The 16013-nt window shown below is 48.8% G+C and overlaps 1 protein-coding gene across 1 annotated transcript; it reads right to left on the minus strand.

The window, feature by feature from the left end:
- Nucleotides 1-688: 688 nt before the first annotated feature.
- Nucleotides 689-12200, minus strand: TMEM147 (transmembrane protein 147). Its single transcript, XM_015418096.1, has 8 exons — nucleotides 12123-12200; nucleotides 8640-8794; nucleotides 8477-8546; nucleotides 8066-8131; nucleotides 6833-6969; nucleotides 5572-5656; nucleotides 3758-3879; nucleotides 689-1008 (listed from the first exon to the last, which is right to left on the minus strand). Exons 2-8 carry the CDS (start codon nucleotides 8714-8716, stop codon nucleotides 888-890), a joined length of 678 nt encoding a protein of 225 aa, XP_015273582.1. The 5' UTR covers nucleotides 8717-8794; nucleotides 12123-12200; the 3' UTR covers nucleotides 689-887.
- Between the last annotated feature and the right edge of the window lie 3813 nt (nucleotides 12201-16013).

Consider the following 16013-nt stretch of genomic DNA (forward strand, 5'->3'; position numbering starts at 1 on the left):
GGGGGGTCCAACATGGGAGGGCTTCTAATGTCCTGGCCCCACTGGTGGACCTCCTGATGGCACCTGGTATTTCTGGCCACTGTGTGATACAGAGTGTTGGGCTGGATGGGCCTTTGGCCTGATCCAACATTGGCATCTCTTATGTTCTTATGTTCTTAAACACCCTCCCCTTGCCATATCCAGCTTCCTGGGCCTGCTCCAGGCTGGAAAGCCGAGATGCTGTCTGTCCGAATGCCATCGCAGAGAAAAAGAGAGAGGAGGGAAGCGGGGAGGGGGAAGCGGGAAGAGCCGGCGACTACCCTGGGGTAAGGAGCTTAAGGGAAGAAGCAGGGAAAGGGTGAGGAGGGAGGCCCTCTCTTTCTCTCTGGCTCACGCGAGCACGCTTCTCTCCGCTCCCGTCCCGCAGGTGCACCAGCTGAGCTTCAGGGAGGAGGGCGTGGGAGGCGGGCAGCTGAGGAAGGAAGGAATCGAGGCTACGGACCTCGCGGTTAGTCTTGTGTGCCTTGGGCCAGCACACTGGTCTGATCCAGCAGGGCCTCTTTTCCATACAAGCCTCTCCCGAGGGGATTTATCAAGTCCCAGTTCCGTACCCTGGCCATCTCGCCTACAGGACACATTCAGACAACAACCAGAACCATTTATAACTCACAGGCAGTGGAAAACAACCAGAACCATTTATAACTCACAGGCAGGGGAAAACAACAACAACAAAGGGGGTTTATTATCATCGTTGTGGTCGGTGGGTAGACGCCAAGATGGAATGGCTCTCACAGTGGGCAGGACGAACCATACGTTGCCTCGGCAGCAGGGGACCGGGCTGAACACCCCTAGGTGGACAGGGAGGCCGCTCTGCTAACTGGAAAGAGGAGGAGGGTCGCCCCCCCTCCTCAGTTGCTGTGCACCAGAGTGACAAAGAGCGTCAGGGAGCTGAGGGAAAGGAGGCCGGTGATGACCGCTTTGACCAGGAGTGCCGTCCAGCTGCCCAGCAGAAAAACGTGAACAAAAGATCTGGAAAGAAAGAAACAAACAGAGGGAGGCTGGTGAAGGACGAGGGGAGAGACGGCACACGGAGACAACCTCCGGCACTTACACGGGGGTGGAGAGTGAGGTCAAGTCGCAGCCCACTTGCGGCAGCCCTGTGGGGTTTTCAAGGCAAGGGGCGTCCAGAGGTGGTTCGCCATGGCCTGCCTCTGCGTAGCAACCCTGGACCTCCTCGGCGGTCTCCCATCCTGATGAGACTGGGCTATTCCGGCCCACTAACATACCACCCAACCTTAAAAGGGGTCATGCAGACAGCCACACAATACCATTCAAATTATTTTTAAAAAACCAAGACTGGAAGACATGAGGACTTTGGAAGAGGGCGAACTGTGTCCCTCCACTAGCCCCTGTCTGCCATGGGCTCCCTGGCTCAGCTTCCTTCTCCTGAATAGCCCCAAACAATTTTTTTAATTGTTCAGGCAATGTTTCTGCCACTTCTCCAAAATCCTGCTCAAGGGGGCTTAGAAGTAAAAACACTACAGAATAAAATCTTAATAAACAAGCAAGGGGCGTAAAAAGCAGAATAAGCATATCCATAAGACAGAACGCAGACCAGAAGAGAGTTAAGAGACCAACAGTCTCGTGCACTGATCCTTCATATTATACCCGTGGGTACCACAGTGGTCCACCAGCGTATATCCTGGCACTCGCATCCTTCTTCCCAAAAGCATTTCTTCACCCAAGCAAACAGGCTTTGCTCCACCTCATCTGGACAAGGAGGTGACTCAGAAGAACAATAATAATGATGAAAAATTGCTGTGAGTTCACAAATCACAATGAATAGACAATAATAACTAGTACAGAATTGACGCTTGATGATGTTTATAATTTCTATGTTTTCAGAACACAGGACGTCAAATACGGAAGGTGAGCGATACGAACATCTCGAGTGGTTCGTATCGCTCACCTTCCGTATTTGACGTCCTGTGTTCTGAAAACATAGAAATTATAAACATCATCAAGCGTCAATTCTGTACTAGTTATTATTGTCTATTCATTGTGATTTGTGAACTCACAGCAATTTTTCATCATTATTATTGTACTGCTTTGAATTGCTGGTCCCCCTTGTATATATTTGTAGGTGACTCAGAAGAGCCTCAGAGAGACAGTTTGGTGTAGTGGCAAAAATATCAGACGGAGAGCTGAGAGACCCAGGTTCAAATCCCTCTTTCTGCCATGAAAGCTCGCTGGGTGACCTTGGGCCAGTCACACGTTCTCAGCCTCACCTACCCCACAGGGTTGTTGTGAAGATAAAATTGGAGGAGTGGAGAATGACATAAGCGGCTTTGGGTCCCCAGTGGGAACAAAGGTGGGCAGGCCCGTAGCCAGGATTTTTTTTGTTGGTTCGGGGGGATTTAAATTCTAAAGGGAGCAGTTAACTTACAGTTAATTAAATCCGTCTGAATGCCTGTCTTTAAAGGGGGAGGCTCTGAGACTGTTTCTAGCCCTTCCTTTCAAGGGACAGGGAAGCGAGTGCATCAGTTCCTAGGAAAAAACAGCTCAGATAACATTTAATTGCCTTCAGAAGGCATCTAAAGGCCTGTTGAGTTCCCTTCCACAGGGCGAGAAAGCTTAGAAGGGCACTCAAGATTGGCACCTTCAGCACATTTCCAGCGATCCCCCTTTTCTGCCAGCCCCAGTCCTGCTGTATACCACCTAGGTCACGGTGAGTCTTTCGAAAGCATTCCCATGAGCCTTTGGGAAACCTGCAGAAATAAGACTTCTGACCTGGCTATTTGTGGGGGCAAGGCTTTTAATTTTATTTATTTATTTATTTTATTCTATTTATACCCCGCCCTCCCCACAAGTGGGCTCAGGCCGGCTTACAGAACCGGTAAGGGCCCCAAAATGCCCCACGGTGGGATATAAATAAAATAAATAAATAAAAGAAGAACCTGCAGGCATCAACAGGAAGCACCCCCAGGGAGCCAGATGCCATCCACTGGGAACCCCCGAGGAAGACTCTGCAGAGGAAGGCGATGGCAAACCACCTTTGCTTCTCCTCTGCCAGGTCACCATCAGTCCGTTGTGACTTGACAGCCCACGCATACGGATGTCTCTCTCCTCCCTTCTAACACAGAGCCAGGGGCCAGTCCTTGAGCTTTCCCCACCAGGCACTGATCAGACCTGCTTGATTTCAGAAAGGTTGCTACATCCTACGCCTTCAGGCCATACCAGTGTCCCACCTCTGTCTTTCAGGGATGCTGGCTTGTCCTTAAAGGTAAAGGTTCCCTTGCTCGAAAGCCAGTCGAATCCAACTCTAGGGTTGCAGTGCTCATCTCCGTTTCAAAGCCGAAGAGCCAGCACTGTCCGAAGACGTTTCTGTGGTCATGTGGCCGGCATGACTAAACACCAAGGCGCACGGAACGCTGTTACCTTCCCACCGAAGTGGTACCTATTTATCTACTTGCAATTTCTTGCTTTCGAACTGCTAGGTGGACAGGAGCTGGAACTAGAGACGGGAGCTCACTCCGTCATGCGGCACCCGGGTCTCGAACTGCTGAACTACTGACCTTCCACAGCCTGCAGTTCAGCGTCTTAACCACTTGAGTCACCGCAGCTCCTGGCTTGTCCTTACAGAAGCCTTAAACACAAAACACAAGATTCCCCGAAACAAATCCTGGAACACCCCCCACCAGCCTAATGGGCCAATTCACAGACAAACTGATACATTCCCTCCAATCCCACCGCTGCCCAAAAGCAACCAGTCACTCACTCCATGAAGAAAGCTTTGTAGACACTGACACCCAGGAGGAACGTGAGAGGCAGTCGGTAGTGTTTGGGTAAATCGTAGCGCGTAAACATCCACACCAAAGCAGCCATAGCGATATAGTGGACCTGGGGAGGAAGCGGTGAAGAGGAGATGGAAAATAAGGTGTGACTCCTGTTGTGAGAAAAAATGTGTGTGTGGCTGCACGTGTCTGTGAATGCGTGTTTACCCGTGTCACCCACACTCTCCCCTCGGTTCTTGTGTCCCCTGAGTGATGCCTCCTTACCAAAGGCGAAAGGTGCAAGTTTGGAAACCACTAAGCGCTGACACAGAAAGGTCTCTTCTTAAAATAAAACTTATCTTTATTAAAGAAAAACACTCAAAGATTTACCTGGCAAGGTGACCTAGCAAGATGCTATGCCAGCTTGCCAACACAGTTAAATCCTATTTCCTAAACATTGATAGTAAATGCATAGAAGAATAAACATGCAAACAAAGTTTCCCCCCACCCAAGGCATGCAGAGAACGAGAGGCCTCTCAGACTGACTCCTACCAAGAGTCAGCCCCGATCTGTTGGATTTTACCAGTATTTATGCCAAATGTTCAAAGAGGTCCCTTAATTTACAGTTGTAAATTAACATTTAGAAGTTGAAAACTGTCTTGCAGGAAATTTGCTTCCTTTCCTTGGTCTTACACAACAAAAGTTCACATTCCACAGGAGCAATACAGTGTCATTGTTTTCTCCTGGTGTTTCCCAATTATGGGAAATAAACTGTCCTTTTGGTGTTATCGCTGAGATGAAAGCGGGGAGTGTGAAATCTCTGTATCTCAGGAAGTTAGTTTGCATTTTGGATTGGGGTCTGTCACTTCCCAAGCTGGCTTTCCTGACCAGCTGCCCTTTTTATTGCTGGTTATTGTAAGTCTCACACCTGGGGAAACATTCATTGATTCAAATCCTGGGATTGGAATGTTTTGAACTTTTGCCGGGGTGACTGATAAAGAGATTTGTCTAGAACAAAGGGCTTGGTTTGGTTCATTTTAAACCCAAACCTTCCATATTTCTAAAATTTCTTACCACAACTCCCAAAGTATTTTTGTGGCCCCACCCAGAGTTCAGCACGGTTGATGCTCGACATCCCATCTCTAAATGACCTCTTCTAAAAACCTGACACCCAGAGCAGCTAAGGATTAAGAACACAAGAAGTGTCCTGCAGGATCAGACCAGTGGTCCATCTAGTCCAGCATCCTGTCTCACACAGTGGCCAGCCAGTTCCTCTGGAGGGCCAGCAACAGGGCATAGAGGTCAAGGCCTTCCCCTGACAAGAACATAAGAAGAGCCCTGCTGGATCAGACCAATAGTCCATGTGGTCCAGCATCCTGCCTCACACAGCAGCCCACCAATTCCTCTGGACGGCCAACAACAGGGCATAGAGGCCGAGGCATTCCCCTGATGTTGCCTCCTGGCACTGTGATTCACAGAATTAGTGCCTCTGAATGTGGAGGTTCCCCTCAGTCACCACGGGTAGTAGCCATTGACAGACTTATCCTCCATGAATCTATCTAATCCCCCTTGAAAGCTGTTAATTCCTGTTTATTCTTTTTTATTTTTTCTCAATTCACCACCTTCAGCAGTGCATTTTTGGAAGGTCGTTACCACCCAATACACTAGCTGAAACCACCACCCACCTTACAAATGCATTGCATTAAAAAAAAAAAAATCAAACCCAGCAAAATCCCAGATATTATTATTCCTCCCATGCCACCTGAGAACCTGGCTTCAGAGAAGCTTTTTTGTGGGCTGCGGTCAAACCAGCACTCACCAGACTGATGTTGGAGTCGATGCTCATCTGGATGTACTTCCAGTCGAACTCGATACCGCGAGCTCCCACCCACAGCGGGATGCACCTATGGGTGACACAGGCGCTTTCAGAAGGAGCTCGTGCAAAGAGGGGTGCCCACGGAGCTAGCAAAGAGAAAGCCCCACCCACCCCCAAAACCACCTGCCAGGAATTGCTTGCCCAGCCGGAATCTGAAGCTACCTTTAAAAATGAGTGCACGTACACGAACCCATGAAGCGGCCTTACGCTGAGTCAGACCCTTCATCTATACAGGACAGTATTATCTGCTCTGACTGGCAGCCGCTCTCCAAGTTGGAAGCTTTCCACATAACCGGCTATCTGGTCCCTTCCGCTGGAAATGCCAGGGATTGAATCTGGGACCTTCTGCATGCCAAGCAGATGCTCTGCCACTGAGCCGACAGCCTCTCTCCGAATGTGGAGTCTGAGTCACACAGGGAGCTGTACATCAGTTGAGCATAACATGGTCCTTTTTTAACCGGAGATGCCGGGGATTGAACCTGAGACCTTTTACATGCAAAGCAGAGGCTCTACCAGTGCTCTATAATGAAGGCACGCTGGCTCTGATTAGGCAGTTTCACTTGTACTTTCTGTTTTTGTTTTTGAAACCCCCGGAGGTTTCAAAAAAACTACTACAAACTATAACGAAAAATATAGGAAGACTACAAACTATAATGAAATAAGACTACAAACTATAATGAAAAATATAGGAAGGGAAACTACAACTATGGAGAAAGGAAAGATACCCACACTAACTAAAAACCCAAGAGTGGGAGACCCCCTTCATGTTGAGCTAAATATTAGTATTAAAAGTGTTAGTAAAACAATATACTTGTACTTTCTGGACCAAAATTGGAAGGCACACACACGAAACATTACTCTGTATGCATCTGTAGCTGACACAAGGCTGGTTTCAAGGAGGCCTCACAAATCATATTTTTTCTTGGGTCACTTGATTCCATGTTGGAAAATTCCTTTTTTGGTCCTACATCAGCTTGCTTACTGCCTTTTTACCGCAACACGAGCCGATAGGTACCTTTTGTGTTTGAACTCTGAGGAAGGCCCTACGGGGCTAAAACATGTGAGGTCGGGCTAGTCACTTTCTCTCTGCCTCACGGGGTTGTTGTGAAAACAAAACGAAGAGGGGGAGAACCACATATGTCCCCTTGAGCTCCTCGGACGAAAAGTGGGAGATCAAAATGCAGCAAACGTGGAAAGGACTCACCGGGACATGATGAGCTCAGCCGTGGCCCATCCCATGGCAGCCACCATGATCTTGTACTCCCCTTTCCCCGCGTTCCTGGACATCACCAGGTGCAGCCCTACCAAGTCAGCCAGGTCAACTGTGGCCTTCATGAATTCCTGGCACAAAACGAGAGAAAAGAGGATCAGGACAGCAGGTGGGAAATCGGCCCCAGGTTTCTGTCCCCCCAGGCTCCCAAACCCACGTCTCTCTAATACGGCAGTGTTGCTGTTCCCAGACATGTGGTACAACCCCCAAGCAGTGTTCCCTCTAAGCTGAGTTAGTGTGAGCTGGCTCACAGTTTTTTAGCCTCTGGCTCACACGTTTTTGGCTTAGCTCAGGAAGGAGGGCTCCAGAGCAAACTAATTTATGCAGTAGCCAAATAACTTGCTCACAATTCTAATGCCAGTAGCTCACAAAGTGGAATTTTTGCTCACAGGACTCCACAGCTTAGAGGGAACATTGCCCCCAAGACATTAATGCTGATACAGCAACATCTACTAGGCATGATACTTATTACTGTATATTTGTCAAATGCAGTAAGGCACAATTGCTAAAATCAGCTTAGAACATTCTGTACCCAACCCTGGATTCTGAGACCGTTCTGAGCTAGACAGATTCCGTGGAAGGCCTCTTCTAATGCTCAACTTTTCATTTTTTTAAGTTGAAAAGTAATAAAAGTTCCCTGACCTGGATAGCCCAAGCAAGCCCGATCTCGTCAGCTCTCAGAAGCTAAGCAGGGCCGACCCCGGTGAATATTTGGATGGGAGACCTCCAAAGAATACCAGGGCCGGGAGGCAGAGGCAAGGCGATCCAGCCACATCTCTGAATGTCCTCTGTGCCCCAGTAGGAGTTGCCAGAGGTCACCATGACTTCCAGGCACGGGCACACACGAAAAATGCAAATATACCCCCCCCCCAAGAAAATTAATAAGTTACAGAGAACCAGCAACCTTGTCCATTTTCACTACAATTCACAGAATGTGAAAGGCAAAATGTTATCAAAATTATGCCTTGCCGTTCCAAAACGTAATAAAATAATATCCACCGTTCACTGAATTTATCTAAACTTGGCCAATTATATCTTATGGAACTCCGATGAGATGTCAGTTTCTTCCACAATGCCACCTGCCCAGCAGAGCTTAAGCTGGTCTTTATTTGACAGGGAATCGTTCTTCTCCCAATGAGCAGCGACCATTCTTTTTGCTCCACTTACTCCGATGAAGTCGTAGGCGTTTGCTCCGCCCTCCCAGGTCGGAAAGAACGTCGCCAGAAACAGCATCTATAAGATGAGGTCAGCCACCGACACAGAGAAGAACCCAGGTTAAAACCCAGTGGGTACAAACACAGAAAAGGTGCTTTCATAAATCCTCGAACTCTTCCAGGCAAAGGGTGTGGCCCCTAAAAATCCAGCATGGTGCAGTGCTAGACTAGGACCTGGAAGACTCAGGCTCGAATCCCACGCATCCCCAGCCATGCCGTGTGACTCTGGCCCATTTCACACTCTCCACCTAACCTACCTCACAGGGCTGTTGTAAGGATAACACAGCAGAGAGGAGAATGACGGAAGCTACTTTGGGTCCCCCCAGGAGTATAAGTGACATCAATCGAAGAAAATAAAACTTACCTTGCACAGCTGGACAAAGAGGTAGGTGGCCCCAGCTTGGACGCATCTCCAGAAGGCGTTGTACTCTGACCTGAAAGGGGTGGGAATAAAAAAAAACCCAAGGTGCTGAGATGGATGCTTGCAAAGGAAATGGCCCACCAAAACTCCCTGCACCCCTACTTACAGGCCGCTGCACTTGTAGGTGATGAAATAGGGGAAATAGGCCAGGGCAAAACAGTTGCCAAAGTGGAAGAGGGTCATCTCGGCGCCAGCCTGCTGGATTCAAGCTCAGGAGCGAGGCGGGTGGCCAACGTCTCCCCTAGGGCCACCTGGCTGTTCCTGGGGAAAGGGAAGGTTCTTTTTCAAAGCATAGCCAAGAACAAAGCCAACATCTTCTCTGTTTATATAACTGGCCTGTGCGGTACATAAGAGTAGCCAGGGCTATTTGGGGGCAGGAACGGAGTTCCGGCTGGCTCCCAAGTTGGCCACGCCCAGCAGGAACTCATTAGGATTGGCTACATTAGGGGTGTGTGGCCTAACATGCAAAGGAGTTCCTGCTACAAAAAAGGCCCTGGGTTTGGACAACAAACAAGGTAAACAGAACAACAAGCAAAAGGTGGGTGTAGCTGGATGAGCACACTTCTGGTAACACGGGGGTGCAGCCTAATGTGCTAATGAGCTGTGCTGTCAGGGGTGTGGCCCAATATGCTAATGAGTTCCTGCTGTTGGGTGTGGCCTATTATGCTAATGAGTTCCTGCTGGGTTTTTTCTACAAAAAGAGCCCTGAGAGTAGCCCTCCTAGATCAGATCGACGGCCCCGACCCAACAGGGGACAGTTAAGATGCCACAAGAAGTCCACACACAACAGCCATTCCCGGCTAACTGTTCCCCAGCATCTGGCAACCAGAGGCAATCCGTCTTTGGGTTCAGATTCCATTCTGCCATCCCGGTTTATAGTCAAACTCAAGCCTATCCCCCGTAAAAACAACCAACAGCCCTTTATAAATCAGCCTATGGCCATGGCCATGACCACTTCTTGTGGCCATGAGTTCCACAAGTCAGCTAGCTCAACTGCTTCCTTTAATCTTGTCTTGAATCTACTGCCAGCCAGTTTTGTGGGGTGACCACCAATGTTCCCTCTAAGCTGTGGAGTCTTCTGAACAAAAATTCTACTTTGTGAGCTACTGACATTAAAGTTGTGAGCAAGCGATTTGGCTGCTGCATAAATCATTTTGCTCTGGAGCCATCCTTCCTGAGCTGAAACAGAAATGTGTGAGCTGAAGGCTAAAAAACTCTGAGCTAGCTCACACTAACTCAGAGGGAACACTGGTGACCACCCTGAGTTCTACTATTACAGGAGAGGGAAGCAAAGAACCCCCTTCTTCCAGCACAGAAACCATTTTTTTTCCCAGTGAGGCCTTAAAATCAACCAGGGAAACCAGGGAAAATCAACCAGCCTGCCTCTGTATAGCAATCCTGGACTTCCTCAGTGGTCTCCCACCCAAGGACTTACCAGGGCTGACCCTGCTTAGCTTTCAAACTCAGACACGCTGGCTACTCTGGGCTATTCAAGCTGCTAGGCCTAGGATTACAGAACTGGGGGACAGGACAAACAAAAAAACATTTTAGGCAAACATAAGAATTTCTAAGACACCTTCCAGCATGGAATGGTCAACTGATCAGTAAGTTTTAATCTCTTTGGGCTGAATCAAGACCAGGATTCTCTCTCCTGCTGCAGGTTATTATAGCAAAAAGAGGAAGATTGTGTTATTAGGGTACGGTAGCCGAGACTTAGCTTCAGAGCACCTGCTTAGCATGCAGAAGGCCCCGGGTTCGATCTCCGGCATCTCCAGATAAAGGATCACAGGGAACAGGTGACAGGAAAGGCCTGTCGCTGGATAACTGCTGCCTGCCCAGTTCACTGGCTGTGTACAGCCTTTGGTCCCTGCTGTTCACAATGTTTTCCACCATATGTATATGTATAATCTGCTCTCACTTCACGCATCTTACAAAGAGGGCATCAGGCATATGAAGCTTGCCTTATACCAAGCCAAAACATCTGTTTATTATATCTAGTACATTTTTAATCTTCCTCCAAGGAGATGAGGATGGTATATGAGGTCCACTTCAACTTCACAACAACTTTGTGAGGTAGGTGGGGCTGAAAGAGAGGTCACTTGGTGAGCTTGACAAACAGAGTACATTTGAACTTGGCACTCCCAAGTGCTAGTCCAAGAGTCCGGCCACAATATCAAACTGGTTCTCCTCTCACCCATTTCACAACAACACTATAAGGCAGTCTAGGCTTCAGGTTACCATTTGTCCATCCCTGCCAAGACTCCCTATCTGCATTCATTGGGGCAGTAGGAGGAAAGTGGGTGGTGAGACAGCTCCCTGTGACACCACAGTGTCACTTCTTGCTGCATAACTGGGAGTGATGTCACTGCCTCCTGGGATACTCTAGGAGTCACCTGGAACTCTATGGTTTTTCAACACAGAATTTCAGATAAATCCTAGAGCATAATGCCATCGCTTCCAGTTATACAGCCTGAAGTGACATTGTGGCATTACAGGACACCATTTAGGGTACATCCTGCCCCTACCAGACTCCCAGTTGAAAATGTTCAATGCTATTTTGGGTCCCATGGGGAGAAAAGTGGGGTGCAAAGAAAGAAAACAAGAAAATCTGAGGTGCCACTGAACTCCTCTTTACTTCACTGCTACAGACTAACAGGGCTACTCCATCCAAAACTGTCGCATCTCAGCAGGCCAGGATTTTGTGGCATGTGGAGCAAAAATTCTTCTGGTGGGGCTGCTATCATTTACGATAATGAAAGGATCCCTTTAAAGGCTTTTGGGAAGAAGGGGGGGGGACTTTAAAGAAGGGAGTTGGCCCTTTAAGGGAGAGGTCGGAGCCCCCACTAGCCCCACTGTAGTTACAGGTCAGCAGCTCAGCAGCCTACATTCCAACAGGCAGTGCTTGCCCAGAATTTTAGGTAGAGAAAGGTCTTTCCCAGCTCCAGTTGGGAGCAGTGTTCCCTCTAAGCTGAGTGAGTGTGAGCCAGCTCACAGTTTTCTAGCCTCCGGCTCACCCTTTTTTGTCTCAGCTCAGGAAGGAGGGCTCCAGAGCAAACTGATTTGTGCAGTAGCCAAATCCCTTGCTCACAGCTTTCATGCCAGCAGCTCACAAAGTAGAATTTTTGCTCACAAGACTCCACAGCTTAGAGGGAGCATTGGTTGGGAGATACCTGAAGATTTCGAAGGGGCGGGGTTGGGGGAGGGGAGGGGAGGGAACTCAGCCGGGCATAATACCATAGAGTCTACCCTCCAAAGCATCCATTTTCTCCAAGGGAACTGATCTGTCGCCTGTTCCCAGTCCAGCCTAAGCTACTTTCCAGCAGAGATGCCAGGGACTCAGCCTGGGACCGTCTTTCCCAGCACGGCTGCCTCGGTCCCTTTTACAACTGGCTCTACTCAGCCGAGATCTCCTCCGCACAAAACGTGACTCACTGGCCCACCCCAGCCCATGAAAGGGCCAGGTCACAATCGGCTTGTTCTCAGAAATATTTCACGCCTCTATGGTGCAATAAAAAAGTCTCCTGCCTTTCCACTGCCAGAGACCCGCATCCCACCTCCGCCAGCCCCCCAATTCTTCCCAGGTACTCACTAAAATGCACCCACGTCCTCCGCCTCGGCGGCATTTACGCATGTGCACAATGCCACCTCCCTTCTCCCGCCCTCTCGGTTTCGGGGATTGTAGTTCGTGCTGGCATCCGTTGTACCACGTTCCAAGCTCATGTGCACTACAATCCCCAACGTGCATCGCGCAAACGGAACTACTGCATAGTGGGAACGGTAGTCCTTCATTTAAATTTCGCGTGCTGCACGGATTGCGCAACAGAGAGAGTTGAAAGGGGGAAGTTCGTCCCGAGCGGTGCAAGATGGGAACGACCTAAATTTGCGGCCGGGCGAAGGGCAAGACTTGATTATTCGAAGAGGTGCATTGTGGGAATTGTGGTTTTTTACCAAGCGGCCTTGTATTGAGTGTATTGCAGTAAGAAACGCTCGCTGTCCCCAGTGTTTATAAAGGAACTGTTGGGTTTCACATTGCCTAAATTATATTTATGTGTGCGTCGGTGTCCAGTTGCATTAATAAACGTACCGATTTATAGTCACGGTTTGCTTTAAGAAGTACAATTAAATTCCGCCGATTGGGAGGACGGGGACGGACATGATGATACGACAGTGCAGGGGTCAGTCCTGTTGGGGTTGCAGAGATCAGTTCCAGTGGAGAAAATGTCAGTTCTGCTTCTTCCTCAGTCAACCTCCACCCTCTTCGGACAAATCTCCCAAGAATTCATCAACCCCGAATCAGCAACCCTATGAAATGGTGGGGAGTCGCTCTCTTCCGTCCCTTTGCCTAGTTCGCCTAGCGGGTGAGCCGGCCCTGAATCTCACACCATTACAGGGAGATTATCTCGGGCTGTTAAGGGAGGAGATGGGAGGGGTGGGATAGAAACCATCACCAATGACTCCTCCTCCTAGTTGTCTTTCTAGTCGTACCGGTGCTATTTCAGCCAGCCAATTCCCCTTGTGGGTCAGCCAGCCTCTTTGTCTCTCTTACCTAGCAGAAGGAATTCTTCAGGGTGAGGATTTCCACTTTCTAAACCCTAGTTCAGATCTGCAGGATTCCCGTTTTGAGAATGCCTAGCTGGCCCATGCATCCTGGCAGGTACAGCAACACACATTGACAGGGGAGGTGTTAGGGTTGCCAACTGCATGCTGGGAAATTTCTGGAGATTTGGAAGTAGTGCCTGAGAACAGGGACCACCATCGTGGGGCTCTAATCCTGTAGACTTCACCCTCCAAAGCAGCCATTTTCTCCCGGGGGAACTGATCTCTGTCACCAAGGTATCAGTTGCAACAATACAAGAACTCCTGGGCACTCAATGAAATTGCTGAGCAGTCGGGTTAGAACTGATAAAAGGTAGTACTACTTCACCCAAAGAGTGATTAACACATGGGATTCACTGCTACAGGAGGTGGTGGCAGCTACAGGCATGGATGGCTCCAAGAGGGAATTAGATAAACATAGGGAGCAGAGGTCCATCAGTGGCTATTAGCCACAAGGTATAGATAGGAACTCTGGGGCAAGGGATGCTCTGTCTTCTTGGTGCTTGGGGGGGGGGGACAACAGTGGGAGGGCTTCTAGTGTCCTGGCCCTACTAATGGACCTCCTGGTGGCACCTGGTTTTTTTGGCCACTGTGTGACACAGAGTGTTGGACTGGCTGGGCCACTGCCGTGATCCAACATTGGCTTCTCTTATGTTCTTAACTGTCGGACATTTCCAGGCGTCTTGGAAATTGTGGCAGCCTGATGTGTCCATGCTCCCCAAATAGGTTTTCATAGAATCAGAGTTGGAAGGGACTTCCAGGGTCATCTAGTCCATCTAGCTTTGGTTGCTCCAGATTCCTTCAACAGCTGACCCAAAATAGAGATCAGTGGCCACTGTCTCTAGTTCACAGGAGGTGCAGCTTTTCCCACTGTGTAAATTGCATCTCTATATCCAAATTCACTGCCATATCCATGTCTTTTCAGAAACTTAAATCAAATCTAGCCAACGTTGAGGGTCTGGTCAGTTTATGTACTCTGGGCTGTACCACAACAGATTTCAAGTGGGGCCTCATGTTCTCCACAGAATCCCATGGGAAATTTAGCATGCCACAGAGAAAGCTGGGCTGGACCCTTCTCTCTGACATCTAGTTCTCTGTACGCTGGGTGGGTGGACTGGTATGAAGGGACGTTCCATGGGGAGTCCCCACCTACAGTCAACGCAGGCATAGGTTTTACAACCTCACTAAGAACTAGGATGATATGAATATATCTGGGATAGATGTTGGTCAAGCATTTGGTCTGTTAGCAGCTGCTCTGAGGAATGAGACAAAAGTAAGCTGGTAGCCTCACACGTTATGGGGCCATTCCAGCAAACTCTGCACATTCGCCTAGCAGAACACCCAACTCCTAACAACTCAGGGCATTATAGCCACATGACTGAAACTGTCTGATCCCAAATCAGACAGTGACAGAAAAGCACTCCGCCCATGCTCAGATGTGCTGTCATCTTCCCAAAGGTCTTGAAGTACGCATCCTGACCGAACCTACTGCACAATCCCACATCTACCGAGGATTTTAACTGCATACCTATATAACATCCGGCATCAGAAAAGTGCCTTCATGATGAACAGGCTGGAAGAATGTGGTCTACAAGGTTGCTAATCCACTAATCTGCCTCTCAAACCAAGCCAGGATTGAGCCTAGTCAATAATGGTGCGTCAGGGGATTCTCTCTGCACTTCCATGCGCCAGCTGCAAACCCAGCATTCAGCTCATGAATCATCGGCTCCGATTTAGGGCACTGCCGTTTATTCCTCTCTGCGGAAGGATCTCATCCTGCTGACATGATCTTTTAAGTGGATCATGCACCACCCCCACCACCATAGTCCTTCCATTCCACATGGGACAGAAAGACCTTGAACAGGACGACAGTGTTTGTAATGACCAAAGAGACCTCATGGTGTCACCAGGGAGGAACCGTTTCTTTGAACACTGATGCTGAAAGTCTGGGGGACCTGCAGTGAAAAAAATCCTCCTGAATCCTTAAGGTGAAGATGCCTCATGGCACGAGCAGCCTTGGGGGACCAAAGCAAATGCATCTGATGAACAGGCTTAGACTGGAGTCACTTTGCAAAGGATTGCACTGTAAAATGTGAATCTCTTAAGGTTACAGCCAAAGGTTCTACTCCCCTAGGAGAGGTTGTTCCCCTGCAGAAGAGACAGACTCTATTCTGGAGTGTTAACAGAAGCCTTCAACTGATGTGACAGGTCTTTGGCCCCCTCTGCTGGCCAATGCAACACCTCCAGGAACACTGGATCGCCAGAAAGTCACCAGAGCTGATATTAAATGCTACCTTACCTTACTATCGTAACCAACGTTCCCTCTAAGCTGTGGAGTCTTGTGAGCAAAAATTCTACTTTGTGAGCCACTGGCATTAAAGTTGTGAGCAAGCGATTTGGCTGCTGCACAGATTAGCTTGCTCTCGAGCCATCCCTTCCTGAGCTAAGACAAAAGTATGTGAGCCAGAGGTTAAAAAACTGTGAGCTAGCTCACACTAACTCAGCTTAGAGGAAACAGTGATCGTAACCTTGCCTGTGTGTTGATTTCCCCTTGATAATCCTGAATTATCTTGCTCTTAACTGCTCCCGTATGGAAGTGCTTCCTCACTATCATGGACTTTCTGTTTCTCAGTCAACAGTTCCAGAGCTAACTTTTCTGAAGCGCAACAGTTACAAGTACCCTGGAGAGCCGTATGACAGCTCAGAGCCCTTTCCCTTTCTGCCTCTCGCATTTTGGTTTGGGCCCATCAAGTTCAGTCTACTGTAGGTCTTGGGAACTGCATTTACAGTAAATCCGTGCATTAGACTATGCAAGCAGCTGATTGCGTTTAAAAGGCTCTGGATTCTGAAGTGTTAACAGAGCACTGCACCCCCCATTGGAGGC

Source organism: Gekko japonicus, unplaced genomic scaffold (assembly GCF_001447785.1).
Source record: "Gekko japonicus isolate JY-2015 unplaced genomic scaffold, Gekko_japonicus_V1.1 scaffold1411, whole genome shotgun sequence".
Classification (NCBI taxonomy): domain Eukaryota; kingdom Metazoa; phylum Chordata; class Lepidosauria; order Squamata; family Gekkonidae; genus Gekko; species Gekko japonicus.